Raw genomic sequence first — 19,388 nt, forward strand, 5'->3', positions numbered from 1 at the left:
CAAGCCTAGTTCAGCCGGACCGCAATAGAAATTGTTGATCCTGACGGCCCTCTCAAGATTCAAACCGAGGTCAACCACTTGAATGGCAGTGTCGCTAACCACTACGCCACAGAGCTGTACTTTTGCTATAGCCTCTTGACATACATAATGTATAGCCTCTTGACATTAAATAATGTTTTTACACATCACACCAAGTTTGAATATTTTGTTAGGCACCATTAAACATTGTGTTAAACTGAGTGACGTTTCTTATTAAGTTTTTCTCCACCACAAATGGCATCTATGAACTGTATGGCTTTTGCCACTGGCCGTTTTAACAGCTTATTAGCCATTCGTGACTGACATTGATACATTAACTACTGTATCAATATAGGTGACGATAACTGACTTTTTCGTCAAGTGAGAAGACGAGAGAATCGTGTAGTCAGCAAAGTGTTTGTCTATCCTGAACAAATCCTAAAACATTGCAATATAACAGTAAACAGTTTCATTTTAGGCTTATAACGTGGCCATTGTTGCCAACTCCTAAGTAAAGAAAGTAGCTATTGGCTGTCCTAAAAGTCGCTAAATGACGTCATCGCCTAATTTGCATAATTGGCCATGTGCATGTAATTGTGATGGATGCTATAGGAGAGAGGAATAACGTAGTGGGAAAGCATTATTCTCCAATGTGATCACATGCCAGCATGGAACAGTGTTCAGTGATAGCTAATGCCACGGTGGCCTCTGCCTTTTTTGCAGAGTAAATTTTTACCATAAATGGCAGCTTGTTTTGGGTGGAACTAGTATAAGGCTTTGCCTTTTGAGTACGTTTTTGAGTTGTCATCTGTTTTTTTAGTGATGTAAACTTAGTGATGTTGTCACATTATAAGCCTTACAATACAGGCAGTGTGTATCATCTGCAATAAACGTCTTCAACCAGCCTTTGAATTCAGGGTTTGATTCCTACTCCTTTCTGTATTTTTGAGTGTACAGTTTAGAATGAGACATGATGAGCTAGCCAGCTGTTTAGCTTATGTCACAGAGAGGCACACACACAGTGGACGAGGTGACTGAGGCTGTGTGAGTCAAATGCAGTGATTTATTTTAGACAAAGAACATTTTACATTTATATCCCGCCCTGAATGGAAGCCAGGGCGGGATCAGCCAGCGGCGGACGCGGAGGGTTGAACATCTCCTGCTCTGACTGCAGCTGGGAGGGACTGCTGCGTGAGGACTGGGCTGCCCATGAGCGCTTTGGGACGGGGAAGGGCCCACGGCAGCACCCACTGCTCGTTCAGAAGAGTAATGATACGTGCTTTCACATCAGAGTCTCCAAAAGTCAACAATAACACCAGAAAAAGTCGCTAGATTTGTCACTAGTCACTTTTTTGAAAAAGAGTCACTGAGGGGGTCTGAATACTCGCTAAATATTGGCAACACTGAACGTAGCTACTGGATTGTAGCCAGCAACGTTTTTGTCGATCCTGAACAAATACTATTTTGCTCCTGGCCATTTTAACAGCTAATTAGCCATTAGTGAATGACATTGATAGTTAGCCATTCGAGGCTTCATTACTGTTCTTCAGCAGCAGGATATTATACTAGCAGCGGTAACTCAGATTTAATTTTTCAAAATAAAAGCCATCAGTGAAATACATTGGGTAATACAGTTAACAATCGTTTGTTTTTCTTTCATTCGTGAATTACATTGATACAATAACTATCAGTATAGGTGAAGATAACTGACTATTTCGTTAAGTGAAAAGACAAGAGAATCATTAATCCCCTCCTCTTTTACTGCGCAAGGCGTTGTGATCTATATTACCCCAAAAAGCATACAGGGATGCGACTTCAAAAATCCACCAGAAAGTCGCAATATAACCGTAAATAGCTTTATTTTAGGCTAACTATAACATAGCTACTGAAGGTTGTAGCCAGTGGAGTTTTTGTCTATTCTGAACAAATCCTAAAGCATAATTTGTTTTGTTTGTGGTGAGGCTCAAACACTGGTTGTATGGCAGTACACATCTCTTACCGCTATGCTATTTAACGAGGGGTAGTCAGTCAGTCAGTCACTCACTGAGTCAAGGTTATAATCGTTAACGAAAAAATGAAAACTAGGTGGGAAAAAACATTGTCGTTAACTGAAATAAAAATAAAAACGAGGCATTACAAAGAAACGATAACTAACTAAAACTGTAATATGTGGTTGACAAAACTAAAATAAAATGATGGAGTAAATGTTCTTAGTTTTCGTCTTTGTCAATGTCTTTCCTTTTTTAACGCTATTTAAAACACGCAGAGTATACGCTCAGCTGTGTTTCCTTTCCCTGCTCTCCCTCCTTCTCTCTGTCACTCACATACACAAACACAAACACACACACCTCCCCTCCGTGCACACCGCGTCTCCATGGGAACAAGTGTTCGACGTTGCAAGTTTGCGAAAGGTCGGTATCTCGTGAACACTTTTACACAATCACACATTAAAAAGTGGTATAAAAATATTAAAAATTCTGAATATAATTTTGTCAGTGTGTTAATGTCTACCCGAGAAGCGATTGTGCCTTCTTTAGAAAGTTAACTTGTTGCAAGTTTGAGGTAAAATGCACTTGGGTTGTCAAAACACTATAAGCTGTGATTCGAATATTAAATAATGTTATGTCATTTTTACTTCTACACTGAATGTTTGCTGCTTCAATCCAGATGAGTAGGCAGAAGGCTATTGTATACATTTAGAATAGGGTGTGAAAATTGTACAGCTGTGGTATTTGTATAGAGTGTGAATTCTGTTTAGAAGATGTGTAACGTTAGATTTTTGGTATGGCGAGTGAATTTTGTAAGAGGTAACGTTAACGTTAAAGGAATTTCCATGGGGTGTGAATTTGGTAGGCCTCTAGGGTGTTAAATGTGTATATTTTGTGAAGGCGTGAACCATATTTAATATAATAAATTGTATGATGTTTTTGTTGAGTTATTATTACACAATACTTTTTCTGACCTTTTTGAATCTTGCCCCTGACAAATAGCCCATATTAAAAAAAAAGACTAAAACTAACACTAAAACTAATAAAAACTAAACTAAAACTAAGCATTTTCAAAAAAAAAAAAAAACTAAACTAGCAAACCCACTTTAAAAACAAAAACTAAACTGAATTTGAAAACAAAAAGTCAAAATGAAATAAAAATAAAAACTAATAAAAAATGCTAAACTATAATAACCTTGCACTGAGTAAGAGACATTCGCTCTTCTTGGCCAGCTCCACTTACACGGTCCAGCAAAAACAATGTGTTTATAGAGTGGAGAATGTGTGTGTGTTATGTGTAGTGATGGTTTCTTGGATTAAAAAGGGTAATGTCTGTATGCTGAGTGACAGGAGAATGTGTGTGTGATTTTATGTGGAGATATAAGAGTGTGTAAAAAGAGACGAGAAAAAGTGTATTCATAGGGAGGGAGTAGAATGTAGGGTACGAATATGTGTGTGGAGCAGAGAGTGTCTTGGTGAGAAGTGGGAGGAGGAGAGTGTGGATTGTGTGTGAAGAGAGAATATAATGTGTGTGTGATAGTGTGGAGGAAGGAGACCGTATGGGTGTGAAGGAGAATATGTTTGGGAGGCTGTGGAGACAGAGGAGATGATTGAAGACATACCATGATGTGTCTGTGTGTTGAAAGAGAAAATAATGTGTGTCGGGGGTGGCACAGGGTAGCAGGTCGAGAAAGTGGAGATGGTTTACATTAAGTATCAAACATACATCATGTACTGATTAACTTCAACAGCAAATTTTGTGTCAGAATTGTGATGCAGAATTTCTGTGAATTTCTTAACATCTGTGACATTTATAGCTGCTATAAAGCCTATACGTTGTTTATAGGTGTGAATTGTCAAAGACATTAGCCACCTTGCGTTAGCTATCTAGCATTAGTGACATTGCGTTAGCCACATAGCATACGCCAAATTCTGTCAGCCACCTAGCAATAGCCACTTGGCATGAGTCACCATGGGTTAGCCATATAGCATTAACCACCTAGCATTAGCCAACTAGCATTAGCCACCTAGCATTAGCAACATTGCTTTAGCCACCTAGCATTAGCCACATAGCATACGCGAACTTGTGTTAGCCACCTAGCAATAGCCACATAGCACAAGTCACCATGGGTTAGCCATATAGCATTAGCCACCTAGTGTTAGCCACCTTGCGTTTGCCACCTGATGTTAGGCATCTTGCGTCAGCCACCTAGCGTTACCCAGCCTGTGTTAGCCACTTAGCCTTGAGCTTGCTTGCCGCCAAAGTGACAGCTAAAATCCACTTCCTCTAGCATCACACGCAGTGGCCAAAATGATATGACACCCAGGTTGAATTTCTAATACCACTGATATTGAATGGGAAAGGGTTTAGCTTGTTAAGCTGAAGAATCCTTGGTTCCATCGATTAAAACTATTGCAAACAATGAGTGTCCTTATTACCTTATTTGGTGATTAACATCTCTAGAAAGGTTCATGTCTCTGACTTATTTGGTTGACGCCACCATGAGAGCTAGCTGTTCGTACCTTTCAGGGTTCATTCCTGGCCTTGGGGTTTATCTGTAAAGCAAGTAGCATCTTTCTTGGATAATCCTAGCATTTATAGCCTTATAAAAATTGTGCCACCCCTGTGACAATTCAGTTGCAGATTGCGGCCACATCATTTGAGTTATGTGATTGAAGAAATTGAGAATTCCGCCTATACTGCCCTTGTCCATTATAACTGCAATTTATGTGCACATATGTTGTCAGGACATGCACAGTGAAGGTATTCTGTATATAATACACATGGGATATTGAGGAATTCAGCAGAATGTAGATTGGAAGAAAGAAGGTTTTCAGGCACAAGCTAGAACACACAATTTTTTTTTTTACTTTTTATATTCTTTCATGGACTGGCTGAAACTCAAATATTGATATACCCAGCTTTACACATATCATATGGTTACCCATACATGTCCACATTATCAGAAACAATTTAGAATTGATAAACATAAGTACTGGATCTGGGCAGCTATTTTAGTAAGTGGTGTCAAGAGCCATTTCCAAGTGTCCCTTTACATAATTACATAATTTCACTGTTTGTTGTAAAATCCGCAATGTTTTAAATGCTATTTGTTTAGTATAGAAACCCATTTTGTTTAGTATAGAAACCCATTTTTTTAAAAACACTACATTCTCATCCCAGTGACTTTCCATGAGACCTTCGACCTATTTCGCAATGAGGAACGATAAAGAGGCTCTCCCCCGCCTGGGAAATCACCCTACCACTGTAGGGACAATCTAATTGGCTACTAGACTTGTCAATCCAACCTAAAGCTATGCTAACTTAGCATTAGCTTCAAGGATAACGGAACGTTTCTCGAAACTAATGCAAACCCCTGCTTTTCTCAAGCACAGACCAAACCAGAGCTTACCTTGTAAGAGGAAATGTGTTCAACTTTCCAATAAAGATAGCGCCTCAGATGACTGGATGGATAAAGGTAAGTCCCAGGCATCCAAAATAAAATGTCCTTAAGATCGATTGAGTGTCTGGCTTCATTGCGATTTAAACTTTGGACTGTTTACCAGTTGCAGCTGTGCCAGCATGAGCCCGGACGCACGCTTGGGAGGGAAGGGGTCATAGAAGTCTTTATGCCCATAAAACCTAGTAGTAAAACCTATAGGAGAGATGTTCTACTCTGCCGGAGAGGGAAGATTTCCAATGTGGGTGGATTGATTTCCTGCCTGTTGGGCCCTGTCCGGGGGCCTCCCCCGGGTAGGGCCACAGTGTCGCCGGACCCCCCGTCTCAGTTCCAAGGTCTTACGCTGCTATACTATTGTGCTGGGGGATTGGGTTAGTTCTCCTTCCCCACTAAGTCCTTCTCCACTATAAATCGTTGTTGATATGAGGAATGCATTTTCTGAATTTTCCCAGTCTCCTCCCATTTTAAACTTTAGGAAGACATGAGGTCCTGGTCCACACCTGCGGAGTACCTGGTTTGGGGGGCCCTTTGCTGTCCTTGTCTGGTCATACATCTGACCTAGTCTAAATTTAAATAGACTCTGGATTTAGCCCACATGCATTTATTCATTATTCCAATTGGACTCTTAATATCTTACCCGGCACAGCCAGAAGAGGACAGGTCACCCCTCTGAGCCTGGGTCCTCTCTAGGTTTCTTCCTAAAATTAGGCCTTCTAAGGGAGTTTTTCCTAGCCACTGAAATTCAACACTACTCTTGTTTGCTCCTTGGGGTTTAAGGCCGGGTGTTTCTGTAAAAGTACTTTGTGACAACTGCTGTTGTAAAAAGGGCTTTATAAATACATTTGATTGATTGAACGTAAGTACCCCAGATCTGGGGTACTTACGTTCAAGGGTTAAAGATAATGGTCCACAGATCCTGCACAGCAAATGGCATGCCAAACTGTTCAGCAGTCTAGGAGATGTAATTTAAGATGTCAAAATATTGGTGAGGTTTATAGTACCCCCATAAGGTCATTCTGTACTTGACTTCTGCTGTCCATTTGTGGCAGAGTTATTAATGGGAATGATTAGTTTCGTAGCTGTTGGTTATTCCTATGGGGATTTATGGCCTTATATAGTCATAGACACACGGCCACTTCATATTAATTTGCTGTTTTCAGCTATATTGAGATATCAACTTTCTTTACGTAACGTTTATAGATAATGGTTCAAAGGTCTTTCACACCAAATGGCATGCAAATTTTTTCAGAGGTCTCTTAGTAGATGTCGTTAACAGGTTTTTCACAAAATACAAAATGGAGGCCATATTGTTTGAGATAATCTTTTCTCATATAACTTTTAAAGACAATGATCCTTTGGATCCACACTAATCCAAATCTGTTCAGCAGTGTCATTAACGATTGGATTATATTTTTTTAAATCGAAGCAGCGGATTTGAAAGAACCCAGAGACCTTTTTGGTCAGCATGTGTAGGGGCATATCTGGAACTTGGTTTTTGTGACTACAACATTCGGTTAATGAGATGAGTTAAATTTTTTCCATATTCGAATGAGTGCTACAGTGCCACCATGAGGAGTCCTTTGGACCTTGGCCGTCTACATTCAGGCAAAGTTTGAAGCGTTTTGAACCGGTTTGGACCAAGCTATGGGCCTCTAAAATTGGCCCTGGAGAATAATAATAATTAAAGCTGCAAGCAGCATTAAACGGGTTTCAGCATTAAGCTATTCGTTTCCAGATTGCATTTTTTTTCCGCTAGGACACATATCCATTTCATAACCATAGCTGTTAACAATACTGCATACAGTTATTCATTTTCACTAGTATCCCCATGTGGCCAAATGGAAACATATTTTATATAAACTGAACTCACAACCCTGATCATGTGTACCAAATGTTATTAGGTGTGTTTGCCAAAGGCAAAGCACAACTATAGGTTTCTCCCATTCTACTACTACTTCTTCTTATTATTAGTATTAGGTGCGCTTGCCAAAGGCAAAGCACAACTATAGTTTTCTCCCATACTACTACTTGTTCTTCTTCTTCATATTTATATTATTCCTCCAGCTCTACAGCCTAAACGGTAAAAGCTATAAACACGAAACCAACTCCAAAACATCCCACATGCTCAAACTCGGGTTGCTTGAGCAGATTTTTTTGATAGCTATTATAAACTATATAAGCATTTAAACGAGCCACCAATGTATTTCAATGGGGAAAAAGTGTCCATAAACTTGAATGGTAGAAAAGCCCCAAATTATAGATGCATCTCCTCCTAAATTTTTTAAGCTATCCAAACCAATGCCAAGATGTTCAGTCTGGCCCAAATCAAGTCGCTTGTATTCTGATGTTTTGATACTATGTTTACTTTTGTAATTATAAACATTCAAATATTGCATAAATTAACATGGGTTTCAATGAGAACCTAGTCTACATTTTTTAAGCTATCAAGAACAAACCAACGCCAAGATGTTCAGTCTGGCCCAACTCGAGTTGCTTGAATTCAGATTTTTTATACTATGTTTACTTTTGTAATAATTAACATTCAAATCTTGCATAAATTAACATGTGTTTCAATAAGAGCCAAAGTAAAGAGCCAAAGGTTTCTGTACACCCCTATATACGCATCTCGGTGTATTTTCTAAGCCCATGTAGCGTAATTTAAATGACCAAGTAATCATCCCTCTTGAAAGTAATTTGCCCCCAGACAACTCTTGTACATGGCAGCTACAGTTATCTACTACCTTGCTGGTTAAAACAAACTACTAGCTGTTGACAGTCCTAAACTGCTTACCTGTCAAGTAGACAGGTCTGTCACCAAAACAAACATGTTGCACGGGCATTTGACTTCCAAAGAGGGGCACTTTATCCTACTTACGAATAATGATTACGAATTATGATTCAGCACGAATAATTATTCAGCACAATGGACACAAAGCTAATAATTCTAGCATGTATGGTGGCCTAATCCTATATGGGCTATTACGCTATTGTCATTCGATGTAACCATCTCATTTTCACAGTGACAGTGGAAGAAAGTGCTTTAACAAGAGGCTTACAATACTAGTAATTACAGAAACATGAATACATAGCGAATGAAACCATCAAGGATGTACAGTACCATAATGCAGTATGACAGGACGCAGCAACACAAATATACATTGCAAAGCTCAAATCAATCACTTTACAGGTACCAAAGAAACAAGAACATATTCACAAAAACTATGTTCTTTCCACACTGTAAGCCAGGTGTACTTTTCGTCGATTGAAAGTGCCACACAAATCCTTTCCCTGACTGGGACAGGGCTGCTAGGTTGGGGGTTGGTTCCTCACAATTTCCAGCTTTTCTCAAAAAAGCCTTTGTCAGTAAATCCGCCACCAAATCCATTTATTCTCCTCCATTGTGCGTTAAGAAACAACAGGGCTCAGTACAAATCTAAACAAAAAATCAAATCTGCATCTACTACACCCTTACCCTGAACTGTTGCTAGTTGGGGGTTTGGCCGAACCCTCCTCACAATTTCCATGTTTTCTAGAAAATGGCTTTGCCAGTAAATCCACCACCAAATGCATGTTTTCTCCTCCATGGTGCTTTAAACAGACAACAGATCCAAATCTAAACAAAAAATCTAACGGAAAGCACTACATGTAAAAAATCTCAACCTAATGAAAGAAAGTTAAAATAAATCTTAGATGTTCTTACATTATGTCCTAACTAGGTTTATCTCAGTTAGGTAGCCGCCAATCACACCTCCTGAAAAATGCACACCTAGGCAACTAAGCAAGCTAGAAGGCTGCTACGTGCCAAAAAATTGGCTCATTATGGCAAACTCAAAATCTGATTGGTTGAACAATATGACAATCAACAACCTCCTCCCCATTTACATCAACAGAAGATGTGATTCACTTGAAATTCTATAGGCCCCGCCCGGAGACAGCACATGTGGAAAATCTGATTGGATAAAAGCTCTGATTCATCTGAGTTGCACTGGAAACAGCACCAACGAGGGAGAAAAAAGCAATGAAACTACGTCAGTGGACTGATGGGAACGAACTTTGTGAAATACATATAGCGTTAATTAAAATATATATTAAATTATAAAAATATAATTTTCTGATTCTGACATCACTAGGCCAGCAAAAAAGGACTCTTCCAGATAACCTGAACTTTAAGTCTAAAAGTGTTGATTTACTGTAGTATATCTTTGGATTTTCAGCTGTTATTGCCATAATATAGATTACCAAATGTATATTAAACCTATCTTGACACAAAACAACTGATTGGCTCAAATGCTATATGAAAGAAAAATTAACTCCTAACCTTCACACCTTTTAATTAACATGCATTCTGGGTGACTACGTCATGAAGCTTGTTGAAAATGCAAAAGATTTGCAACGCTGTCATAAAGGCAAAGGGTGGCTATTTTAAACAAATATATTTAACACTTGTTTTGGTTGCTATGTGATTCCATTTGTTATTTCAATAGTTTCAATGTCTTCACTATTATCCTACAATATAGAAATTATGAAAAATAAAGAAATACACTTGAATGAATAACTATGGACACTGAACTATTGCTTTCAGTGAATGTGGAAACACTGCTTTACAAAGGAAATGAGAGCATCAGCTAAGCGCATTGACTATTGACTATGCAATCATCAAGAATACTAACTCGCATAGTACTGAACCACTCAATCTGCAATTTCTCTGTCATCACCTCCAGGGCCATCAGCCAAGGACATGTCCTAGACTATTGTCATGCGGCATCTTCTGCCTCAGTTCATGCAGTCAGTGCAGAATAACACCTTCTTGTAAATTTGCTGTCAATTCACATGAGATGTACTGTAATTAGATTATGGTAAAGATACTGTAGGTGTCCTATGAACTGACATAAAAATGATTAACGGGATAAATAGCTAGTTAGTATAACAATCCCTACCTAACTAGATAACTACCATAGTTGAATATATGTTTTCATTGTCACTCGTCGCTCATCCGTCCCGCTAAACATCCACTTGAGGGCTCCCCATAGCAAAGACGTTCATGTGACCGTGGTGGATGTCCACGTCACTCTGAGGGATGTAGCCCCTACTGAAAGTACCTCCGTTTTATATAATGCTTTGCTTGGCTGTCCGGGCACAGTGAAACCGACTCCAATTTTGGGGAGGACACAAACAAGGTAAGTTTTTCAAAATCCCAAATTCAGCGTTGATTACTTCTATTACAAAACTGGCTAAATGGTCAGTAAAGATTAAAGATTCTTATTAGCAACATAGGAAATTAAACTTAGTTGATGTTTTTCTCAATACAGAAAGTTCTCCCTATTGACTGGGAGTAAATGAACATTTTTGTCACGTTATCTAAGAAACTGAACTGCATCGAAGTACTAAAAGTGTATTCTCCAGTGATTCTGTTGCATTCATTTTACAAGTACCAATAATTTGTTTGCATGGCTGCTTGAATTATCTAACTACTCAGTTAAAACACAAATTATTCACACCTTGTCTAGATGTAGCTATCAATATTGCAGCCCCAATTGTATCCCCAGTTATATTGAGATATATTGAGAAACACAGACTTTAGGCAAAGCAAGTTTGGCTATCTAACACTAATAGTACTATTTTGCCATGCTAGCTATTTGTTTATCCAACATTAAATGCAACGTAGATGTATCAGTTTTCAATGTGATTTTTCTTCAGATAAGTAAAGAGTTTAAGCCGTGGCACCAAAAGAGCAATGGGGATCAGCAACAAGTGTCTGGTAACTTTAGTTTAAAGTTGAATTAAATGATGTATTTACTTGAAACTGAATAACCTTTTTAATAAGGAGAAAATGATTATTACTATCTCTTAAAGGTTATGTTTATTTTTTTTGGGAAGTGTATGCATTACTTTAGTAGGCAGGGAAGAGACAAATGTGTTGATAGTGAGGGACAGAATGGTACTGAAAATACAGCCAGCAGGGGACATGGAAGAGGAAAGAGTAGACCATAATGGAACAGAGGATAGGAGACAGCAGAGAGGAGAAGCGATGGAAATAGTGATGAATTAAAAAGACTACTTTTATACGACAGTGATATTGTTCCATACGTTTAAGATTATTTGAATGCAGGCATATGCCTATTCATTTTCAGTAGTCATGTACGGCAGGCTTATGTTATTCCCCCTTCCCCCTTCAGGTTGAGTAGCCCTGTTGAATAGTAAAATATGTTGTCATTGCAGATGGAGTACAGCAGCAGCTCATCAATCCTACAGTCACCTGAAACTGACCTTGACTCAAATTTAACTTCAACAGCTGCAACAGTTGACCCTGAGGTCAATGGACACTTCATGGAAGTTGACCTTTCAAGTTATTTGATTCAGTACTGTTTAATGTTATTTATTTTATTTTATTTTATTTAAAATGCAGAGAAAGTGCACGTTTGAAAGAAATACTTGAGTGCACTTTCTGCATTTTAAATAATAAGTTCTAAGTAGTCTGCTCTTTTCACTGTTTGCTATATTTTATTGTTACACGTACATACAAATATTTGACCAAATAAAAAGAGGTTTTCTTTAAATGTGTGTGTCAATAATTCACAGGGTGTTTGGTAGTCCAACCCTCAGCACCGTATCCTGCCATAGCACATGAAAAACCTAATTAGGTCATTGTGGACTCCAATAGCAGTCTTCTCCACTCCCCCGGCTGTGCCTTGCCATTGTTCAAAATGGGCTGTCACGACATCAGATTTTCACTACACGATTATTGTGGCCAAAATAATTTACGGTAACAACATTATCGTGGTATCTATAGAAAGATTTAAGAAAAAAATGCTGTCAGTCAAATTCATCTTCAACTTTGTGTTTTTTTCTCTTTTTTGGCAAATAATTTACACTCAAAATAAGAAGGCCTGTTTTTGGTAAAATACAAAAAAAATTTGCCTAGTGAATATGCTATGGAAAGGCGTTAATTCAAACAGCAGTCTATACGTTCAGTGTATAGGTCCAGACTCGTAGTTTAAGCAAATGTCCATGAATAAGCTATAAAAAAACTGAGCAGAGTTTTGTGGAAAAATGCAAAGTCCTTTTAACCATGTGAATAGGCAAAAACTGTGCTTCTTTGCGGATCTCCCCCGGGGTTTCTAGTGGGGCCAACGAGTTGATTTCAAAGCCAGTGCATAGGTCCGGTCTCCTTGTTTGAGCACATGTATCGTTTGTCAATAGTTTACATAAATAAGGTATCGAAAAACCAAGAGGAAGAAATACAATGTCCTTTTTCCCATGTGAATGGGCTACTGAAACAATGCGTGTTTGCAGATCGCTCCTCTGAGTTTATTGGGGCTAATGAGTTGATTTCAACGCCAGTGCATAGGTCCAGTATCTTTTTTTAAGCACGAAAAACATGAATAAGGTATCGAATAACCGAGAGGGTTTTTTGGAAAAATACAACTTCAGTTTCGTCTAGTGAATACAATATTATCATATCTGTGTTATTAACATGATATCAATATTTTATTTTTTAAATATCACGGTTATAGTCAATACCAGTATATCCTGACACCCCTAGTTCAAAACAGAGTCTGTGAAATTAGGTGATATATACTTTGTTGCAGCTGTGTTGGCAGCATATGTATAGGCCAGACAGTTAGGCAGTGCAGCACAGGCCTTCACAACATGTACATTTGTCTGGTAGGAATTTCAAGGGTCTGCCTAGAATTCTCCACCTTGCAACGATAATACCAAATAAGTTCTCGATCACACGCCTGGCCCTGTGAATGTCGATAATTGTAGATCCTCTTGCTGTTGTCCAGATTGGCACCTGGTTAAGCAGAATGTACATTGAATTTTAAAATAATATAACACAAAAAACACACTGACTTCTAACTGCATTTTCTTTTACTATACTTATACTGTTCAATGACAAAGTTGAATCGACTCTTAGATTCAGCTTTATTGTCATTGAACAAGTACAAGTACAGTACAACAAAATGCAGTTTGCGTCTAAGCAGAATTTTTGTATTAAGTATATGTATGTACAAGTGGTATGTATAGATGTGCAATTAATGCAAATTAATTATATATGGCAATTCTAAATGTGCAGTGGAAGCAAGTAGAGGAGGGCAGAACATTTACAAGTATAAATCTATAATTAATCTTTTGTGACAAAATATTAACCCTCCCAATATTTTCAGAATATCAATAAACAATTGCTTATTTTGAATGGGCTTCATCAGATTACGTGCAATGAAAAAGCACCATCTCCAACAATGACATGGGGATGGTGACTCCTATCCCAGGAAGGTTTGCAGGTGGTGGGATAGCAATTATCCCCTGAAGCAGGTTTGCGTGAAGTGGGTGGCTTGATGTGCAATAAAGTGTTCCAAGTGATGCAGAAGATCATTGAAACGATTAGCCAACATCATAAAATATTTTAAATACACCTCTTCGTCCATCTTACGCATCTGCTGAACAAGCACACTTCATTCTCCCTGATCTGCTCAAGACATATTCAAAGGCCTTGTTGACAACCTTCTTTTTATGCCTTCTCTATTTCCTTATAGTTAACTCTATACAAATCAGTTCTTCCAACTCATTGTCCTTCTCCTCGTCCTCAATTAATTTTACACGTTCTCTCAAATTCACCATTCAAGAAATAGATTGTTGTTTGCGTCTTCCCAGATCTAGCAAGATAGCTATTATATTGTTTACCAACTATACAGATACTTCTGTGAGGGTTTCCTGCTCTACAAGCGAAACAAACCAACATTTTCCGTGTCAGTGCTGCCTAAGTGCAAAGAAATGTAATGGCTATCTACACAACAAGGCTGCACAAATATAAATGCTGAGCACGTCTCCTTACACCTGCACTTGACATTAACAACGCAGACCCGCATAACCATAAACCAAGTTTTAGAAGCAGAAAACATGGGTAAGCATAAGGATCTGATTTGACATGGGCCAAATTGTGTTGAATAGATGACTGGGTCAGAGCATCTCCAAAACTGCAGCCTTTGTGGGGTGTTCTTTGTCTGCAGTGGTCTAAGGAAGGAAAAAAGGTGAACCAGCGACAGGTTCATGGGCGTCCAAGGCTTATTGATGCACATGGGGAGCGAAGGCTGGCCCGTGTGGTCCAAGTCACTGGAGGCAGTGTGATGCTTTGAGCATTGTTCTGCTGGGAAACCTTGGGTCCTGCTATTTATGTGGATGTTTCTTTGACATGTACCACCTACCTAAGCATTGTTGCAGACCATATGGACCCTTTCATGGCAATGGTATTCCCTGATGGCATTGGCCTCTTTCAGTAGGATAATGTGCCCTGCCACAAAACAAAAAGGGTTCAGGAATGGTTTGAGGAACACAATGAGTTCAAGGTGTTGACTTGGCCTCCAAATTCCAGTCGAGTATCTGTGGGACATGCTGGACAAACAAGTCCTATCCATGGAGGTCTCACCTCGCAACTTACAGGCCTTAAAGGATCTGCTGCTAATGTCTTGGTGCCAGATACCAAAGCACACCTTCAGAGGTCTAGTGGAGTCCATGCCTCAACAGGTCAGGGGGCCTGTTTTGGCAGCAAAAGGGGGACCTACGCAATATTTGTTATATCACCTTTTTGGGGTATCATCTACTGTAGCTTTCATTATTAGTTCTGTTCATCCCATACCGTGTTGATATCTCACCATACCCCCTCCCCTGCAAATAAAATAAATAAATTCACAGACAGATCTTCCTTTCTAAACATTACTCCTACTAAATTGTTGCTTTCATCCCCCGACCACATCCTCTGGTCCCCCCAGGTCATCAGATCATAAGTCGATGTGACATTTTTTAGTCCAGTTTTTCTGCTTTTAGTATCGTTTGAAAAAAGCCTTTTACCCATCGCTTGCCCTCTATTGAGGTCTTTCATAAATAATTCAGACAGTGTACAAGTGAAAGTGATGACAGCAAAACTGTCTGCGATCTCTCCCTCTCATAAGATCAAAGAGGTGGTGGCTCTCTGTTGAAATGGGAATTACATTTCCAGACGTCACCAGGTTGAACGGACATTCATTTGTTTTCCATATTTGTCTTTCTCTAACACTCTCTCCTCTCTAATTATATCCTGTTCTTTATTTCTACTACCAACTTCTTTCCCCCAGTCTCTCTTAGGCTTTCTGTTTGTCCTTCCCTTTCTCCATATTTCTCTCATTTGAGTGTCTGATTAACCAGTACTCTGTCCATTAATTAGTACTCTGTCAGTCATTTGAGGGAGAGAGCACCAAGTAAGAGACAACACATTGCATCCGTCATTCCATTAGATAGCATCAAGGTAAATAAACCTAACAGAGAGAAAAGGCATGAATAGATTAAACCGCTGAGACAATCTGAAGAAACACAGTGCAGTGAAACTCCACTCTGTTGGACCTTTAATCGATTCCAGTTGAGTTTCACCTTTGCTAGTGTTGTATAATCATTAGAACTTGTTTTTCTAAGTTTCAATAAATGCTACACAGCAGTTAAGTGTCATCCAAAAATTCAGTTTTCGAAGATTCAAAGAGCAATTCTGTGCTAAATTTTCACACATCAAGGATTTGATTAAATTCTTTATCTGCTAATGATAGTCTCCTGTAATTAAATAAATACATATTTTTTCCATAAAAGGGAATTTGCTCAAAATGGACTGTTGTCCCTAAAATTATGTATGAATCCAATGTGTGACCAGTGTCATGACTTGGCAATTAATCTTCTCTGCCACACACACCTCTTCGCTCCTCTTCCCAGAAGGGAATGTGCTTTATAAAATCACTTAATCTTGACTATGTGATTGTAGTATTTCTATTCAAACCCATAGGCTTTTTCTAACAATGACAAAGCCAGCTAAAGTAGATATTGATTGCAACATCAAGCTTATTTATAAGTTATTGAGTAAAATATTGGGGAAAATACATACGCATAAGTTCAGTTCTCAAGGCTATATTCTCCTACTACAACGGTAAGGTGGAGAAGTCATTTATCACGTCCAAATCTGGACCTCTTGTCATATGAACTAATAAAAGAAAGACCTATCAAAAACGTCCAACAGGTCTGAATCACCAAATCACCTCATCCCTTCACCACCTCCCAGCTCAAGCATCGCATTAAATCAAGCAAGCGGAACATTTCCTAAGGCAGCCAGAGGCTTTTAATTTCCTGAAGAACCTTAAAATATCATTCATTACCAGACCTACACATATTTGGCCTTTTTTTCAAAGTCCCATAAATCAATAGTGTGGCCTGACTGCAATAATTATAACAAGTTAACATGTAATTTCCAGGCCGAGAGGGCTGCTAGTGCGCAGATTTTAGCATATGCAAACGAGGCAATTCAAATGGTGCGCTGGGATTTTAATACGCGGGAGCAGGTAACGGGGTACGGCCGATGAATTATGCATCAAAAAGTGGTTGATCTTCAATAAAGGAAATGGATTCAGCATGTAATCTAATTAGTTACAGGAAGTCTATTATGTCGGAGCCGTGGAAAACAACTGTCCTTGAAAAGGGAATTATTTACAGTACCTTGTAGCACTGGCTCTCTGGAATGGAATTGCACGAGTGGTCCAAAATGAAAACACCACCCCCCCATTCTCTACTGTTCCCTCATCCTCAATCCTTCCTCTCACTGTCACTCTTCATTTCTACATTTCTTTCTTCATCCATCTTTTTTTCACCTTTATTTATTTTTTGTCTCTCTTCTGTATCTAAATTTTTCTTCCTGCACTTTCCTCCTCTGTCTCTTCCGCTGGAACAGATCTCTTTCTGTCCCTGTTTCACATGTCGGTTCCTCCTTTACTCATCTATTTTAAATGAGATATTTTAGTTGTTTAGCAGACACTCTTATCCAGGGCAACTTAGAGAAGAAATTAGGGTCTTGCTCGAGGACAGAATGACAGATTTTTCAAATAGGCGGCTGAGGGATTCGAACTAGCAACGTTATTCGGTTACTGGGCAGATGCTCAAACTGATAGGCTACTGCTAAGATTTCCCCTTTGCTCATCCCACTTCTTCATCCCTTCCCCTTGTTCTGTCTTACTTTTTAGCGTTGAGACACATGGGATTTCAGGTGGATACTCTGGTGCTTCTAAGTAGATTCTTAATCGACAAAAGTTAATGTCTGCTGTCTTCTGTCTCTTCCAGCTCCAGACCTGGCAGACCACCTAAGAGGACACAAAGCGTGACATCATCAGAGAACCCACACATCATGCCTCACTCTGTACCCGGCCTCATGTCCCCCGGAACGTTCCCATCCTCAGGTGTGTGCTGTAGTTACACACCAACACACACACAGACATACAAAACGCATGTGCAAACACACCAACAAACATGTTCCTGTCACTATACTTATTAAAACAATTGATTTAACCTTAATGCTATATACTTAACCGTAAGCCTAGTTTTGTGAGAATAGGCCTTTCCTCACAAGTAAAACACACACATTCGCGGCTCTAACAATCCATCATATCCTAAACAACCCCAGAGCCCTCCCCAGCCCCTTCTCCTAAATGGCATGTGAAGGGAAGTGACACATGAATGCACTCCACCACTAGACAACCATAAAGATTATTTTTTTTCATCTCGTTTACCAAAAACAGATCCTCAGCTCATCCATCAGAAACAGAGAAAGACAGGAAGAGGGGAAAAAGTGTGAATAAATTGATGCAGCAGCCTTTTCTCTCTGATTATTTTCAAGAGATGTTGTGATCTAATTAGTGCGATTAAATCCACTTTTCTGGTGTTTGGACTATATGTACATAAGCATGTGTGACACTAACGCAAGCTTTTTTGCCACAAGAATCAACAACAACCATTTGTGCCCTAACGCGACCCCCGGGCGAGTCTTATTGCAGCTAATGCTTTTGTCCTATTCGTGGCCAGTCGCATTGTGATGTCTTTGATGTCGCTGGCTGTAAAGTGCTATGATTTGCATATTACTGTTTTTTTCTCCCTACTTGTCTTTTTTTTGTTCCCCTTCTTTAATAATGTTGTACCATCTTTAGTGTTCTCTTAACTCGTAGTTATGCTGTATTTAACCAAGCAAAAACCATCTTGTAAGAAACAGCTGGGACTACTACAGTACATACAATTTGCTTTGTTTTCTGTGCAATCTAGTTTGCCTTCAACATCTTGCTAGGCTCGAGTGGTTCCAAAAGGTTTCTACCTTACACAGTTTCTAATCTTTCAAAATCACCATGGGAGTGAATATTTATTTCCTTGAAAACTAGAAAAATGTGCATCTAAGAAGTATTTGAAATCCAAAAGTAGGCATAGATTGGCTACATACTTAACAATGGAGGCTAACAGATCAACGCCCAGCTTTGAACTCTGGGAGTGTGGTGAGGTCACAGACTATCTGTGTCTTGTTTGGAATGGGGGGAGGGCGATTCAAAGGCCACTCGGAACAGCGAAGTAGGACAAAGATGAGAAAGCCATGGTTTTATTTAGTGGAACATAAAGCAGCAGAAAAGCCTTTTGATATCCCTCCCCTTTAAGCCTGGAGGGAGTCTATGATCTTGACATTTAGTCAGGGTATTCAGAGGAGAGAGATAAAGTAATTGAGTTTTTTTTGGTCCCCTCCTAACTGCTTTTCTGCGTGTGGCCACAAAAGCCAGGATTGCTGAACATACTCCCTAACTGGCTTCTAAGGTTTGATTTTGGGGAACATTTATGGAAGATTTTGTGAAAAGGTTCCGTCAAAGGGCACTTTAAAATGATGCACAGTAACCATAGATAATTAGGTCACCTGATAGAAATGGAATACAATATTTTTATGTGTCCAAACACATTAATGGATCCATCACAAAACTGACACACTGCAAACTGTCATAAATGGTTTCTATGGTAGGTGTCCAGTCATTTAAACTTCCCACAGCAACAAAACAATTTAAAACTGATTGTTTCTCCTAAAAAAAAAAAGGCATTGTCCAATTCTGTG

The 19,388-nt window shown here is 39.1% G+C and overlaps 1 protein-coding gene across 8 annotated transcripts in view; it reads left to right on the forward strand.

Moving 5' to 3' along the window:
- Nucleotides 1-19,388, forward strand: part of dachd (dachshund d) — a 200,529-nt gene that overhangs the window by 86,168 nt on the left and 94,973 nt on the right. For all 8 annotated transcript variants that reach the window (XM_010904272.3, XM_010904273.3, XM_010904274.3 and 5 more), the window contains exon 2: nucleotides 17,594-17,709. In XM_010904272.3, the coding sequence (XP_010902574.1) occupies nucleotides 17,594-17,709 (116 nt within the window). The remainder of the gene's footprint in view (nucleotides 1-17,593; nucleotides 17,710-19,388) is intronic.

This window comes from Esox lucius, chromosome 16 (assembly GCF_011004845.1).
Source record: "Esox lucius isolate fEsoLuc1 chromosome 16, fEsoLuc1.pri, whole genome shotgun sequence".
Taxonomy (NCBI): Eukaryota; Metazoa; Chordata; class Actinopteri; order Esociformes; family Esocidae; genus Esox; species Esox lucius.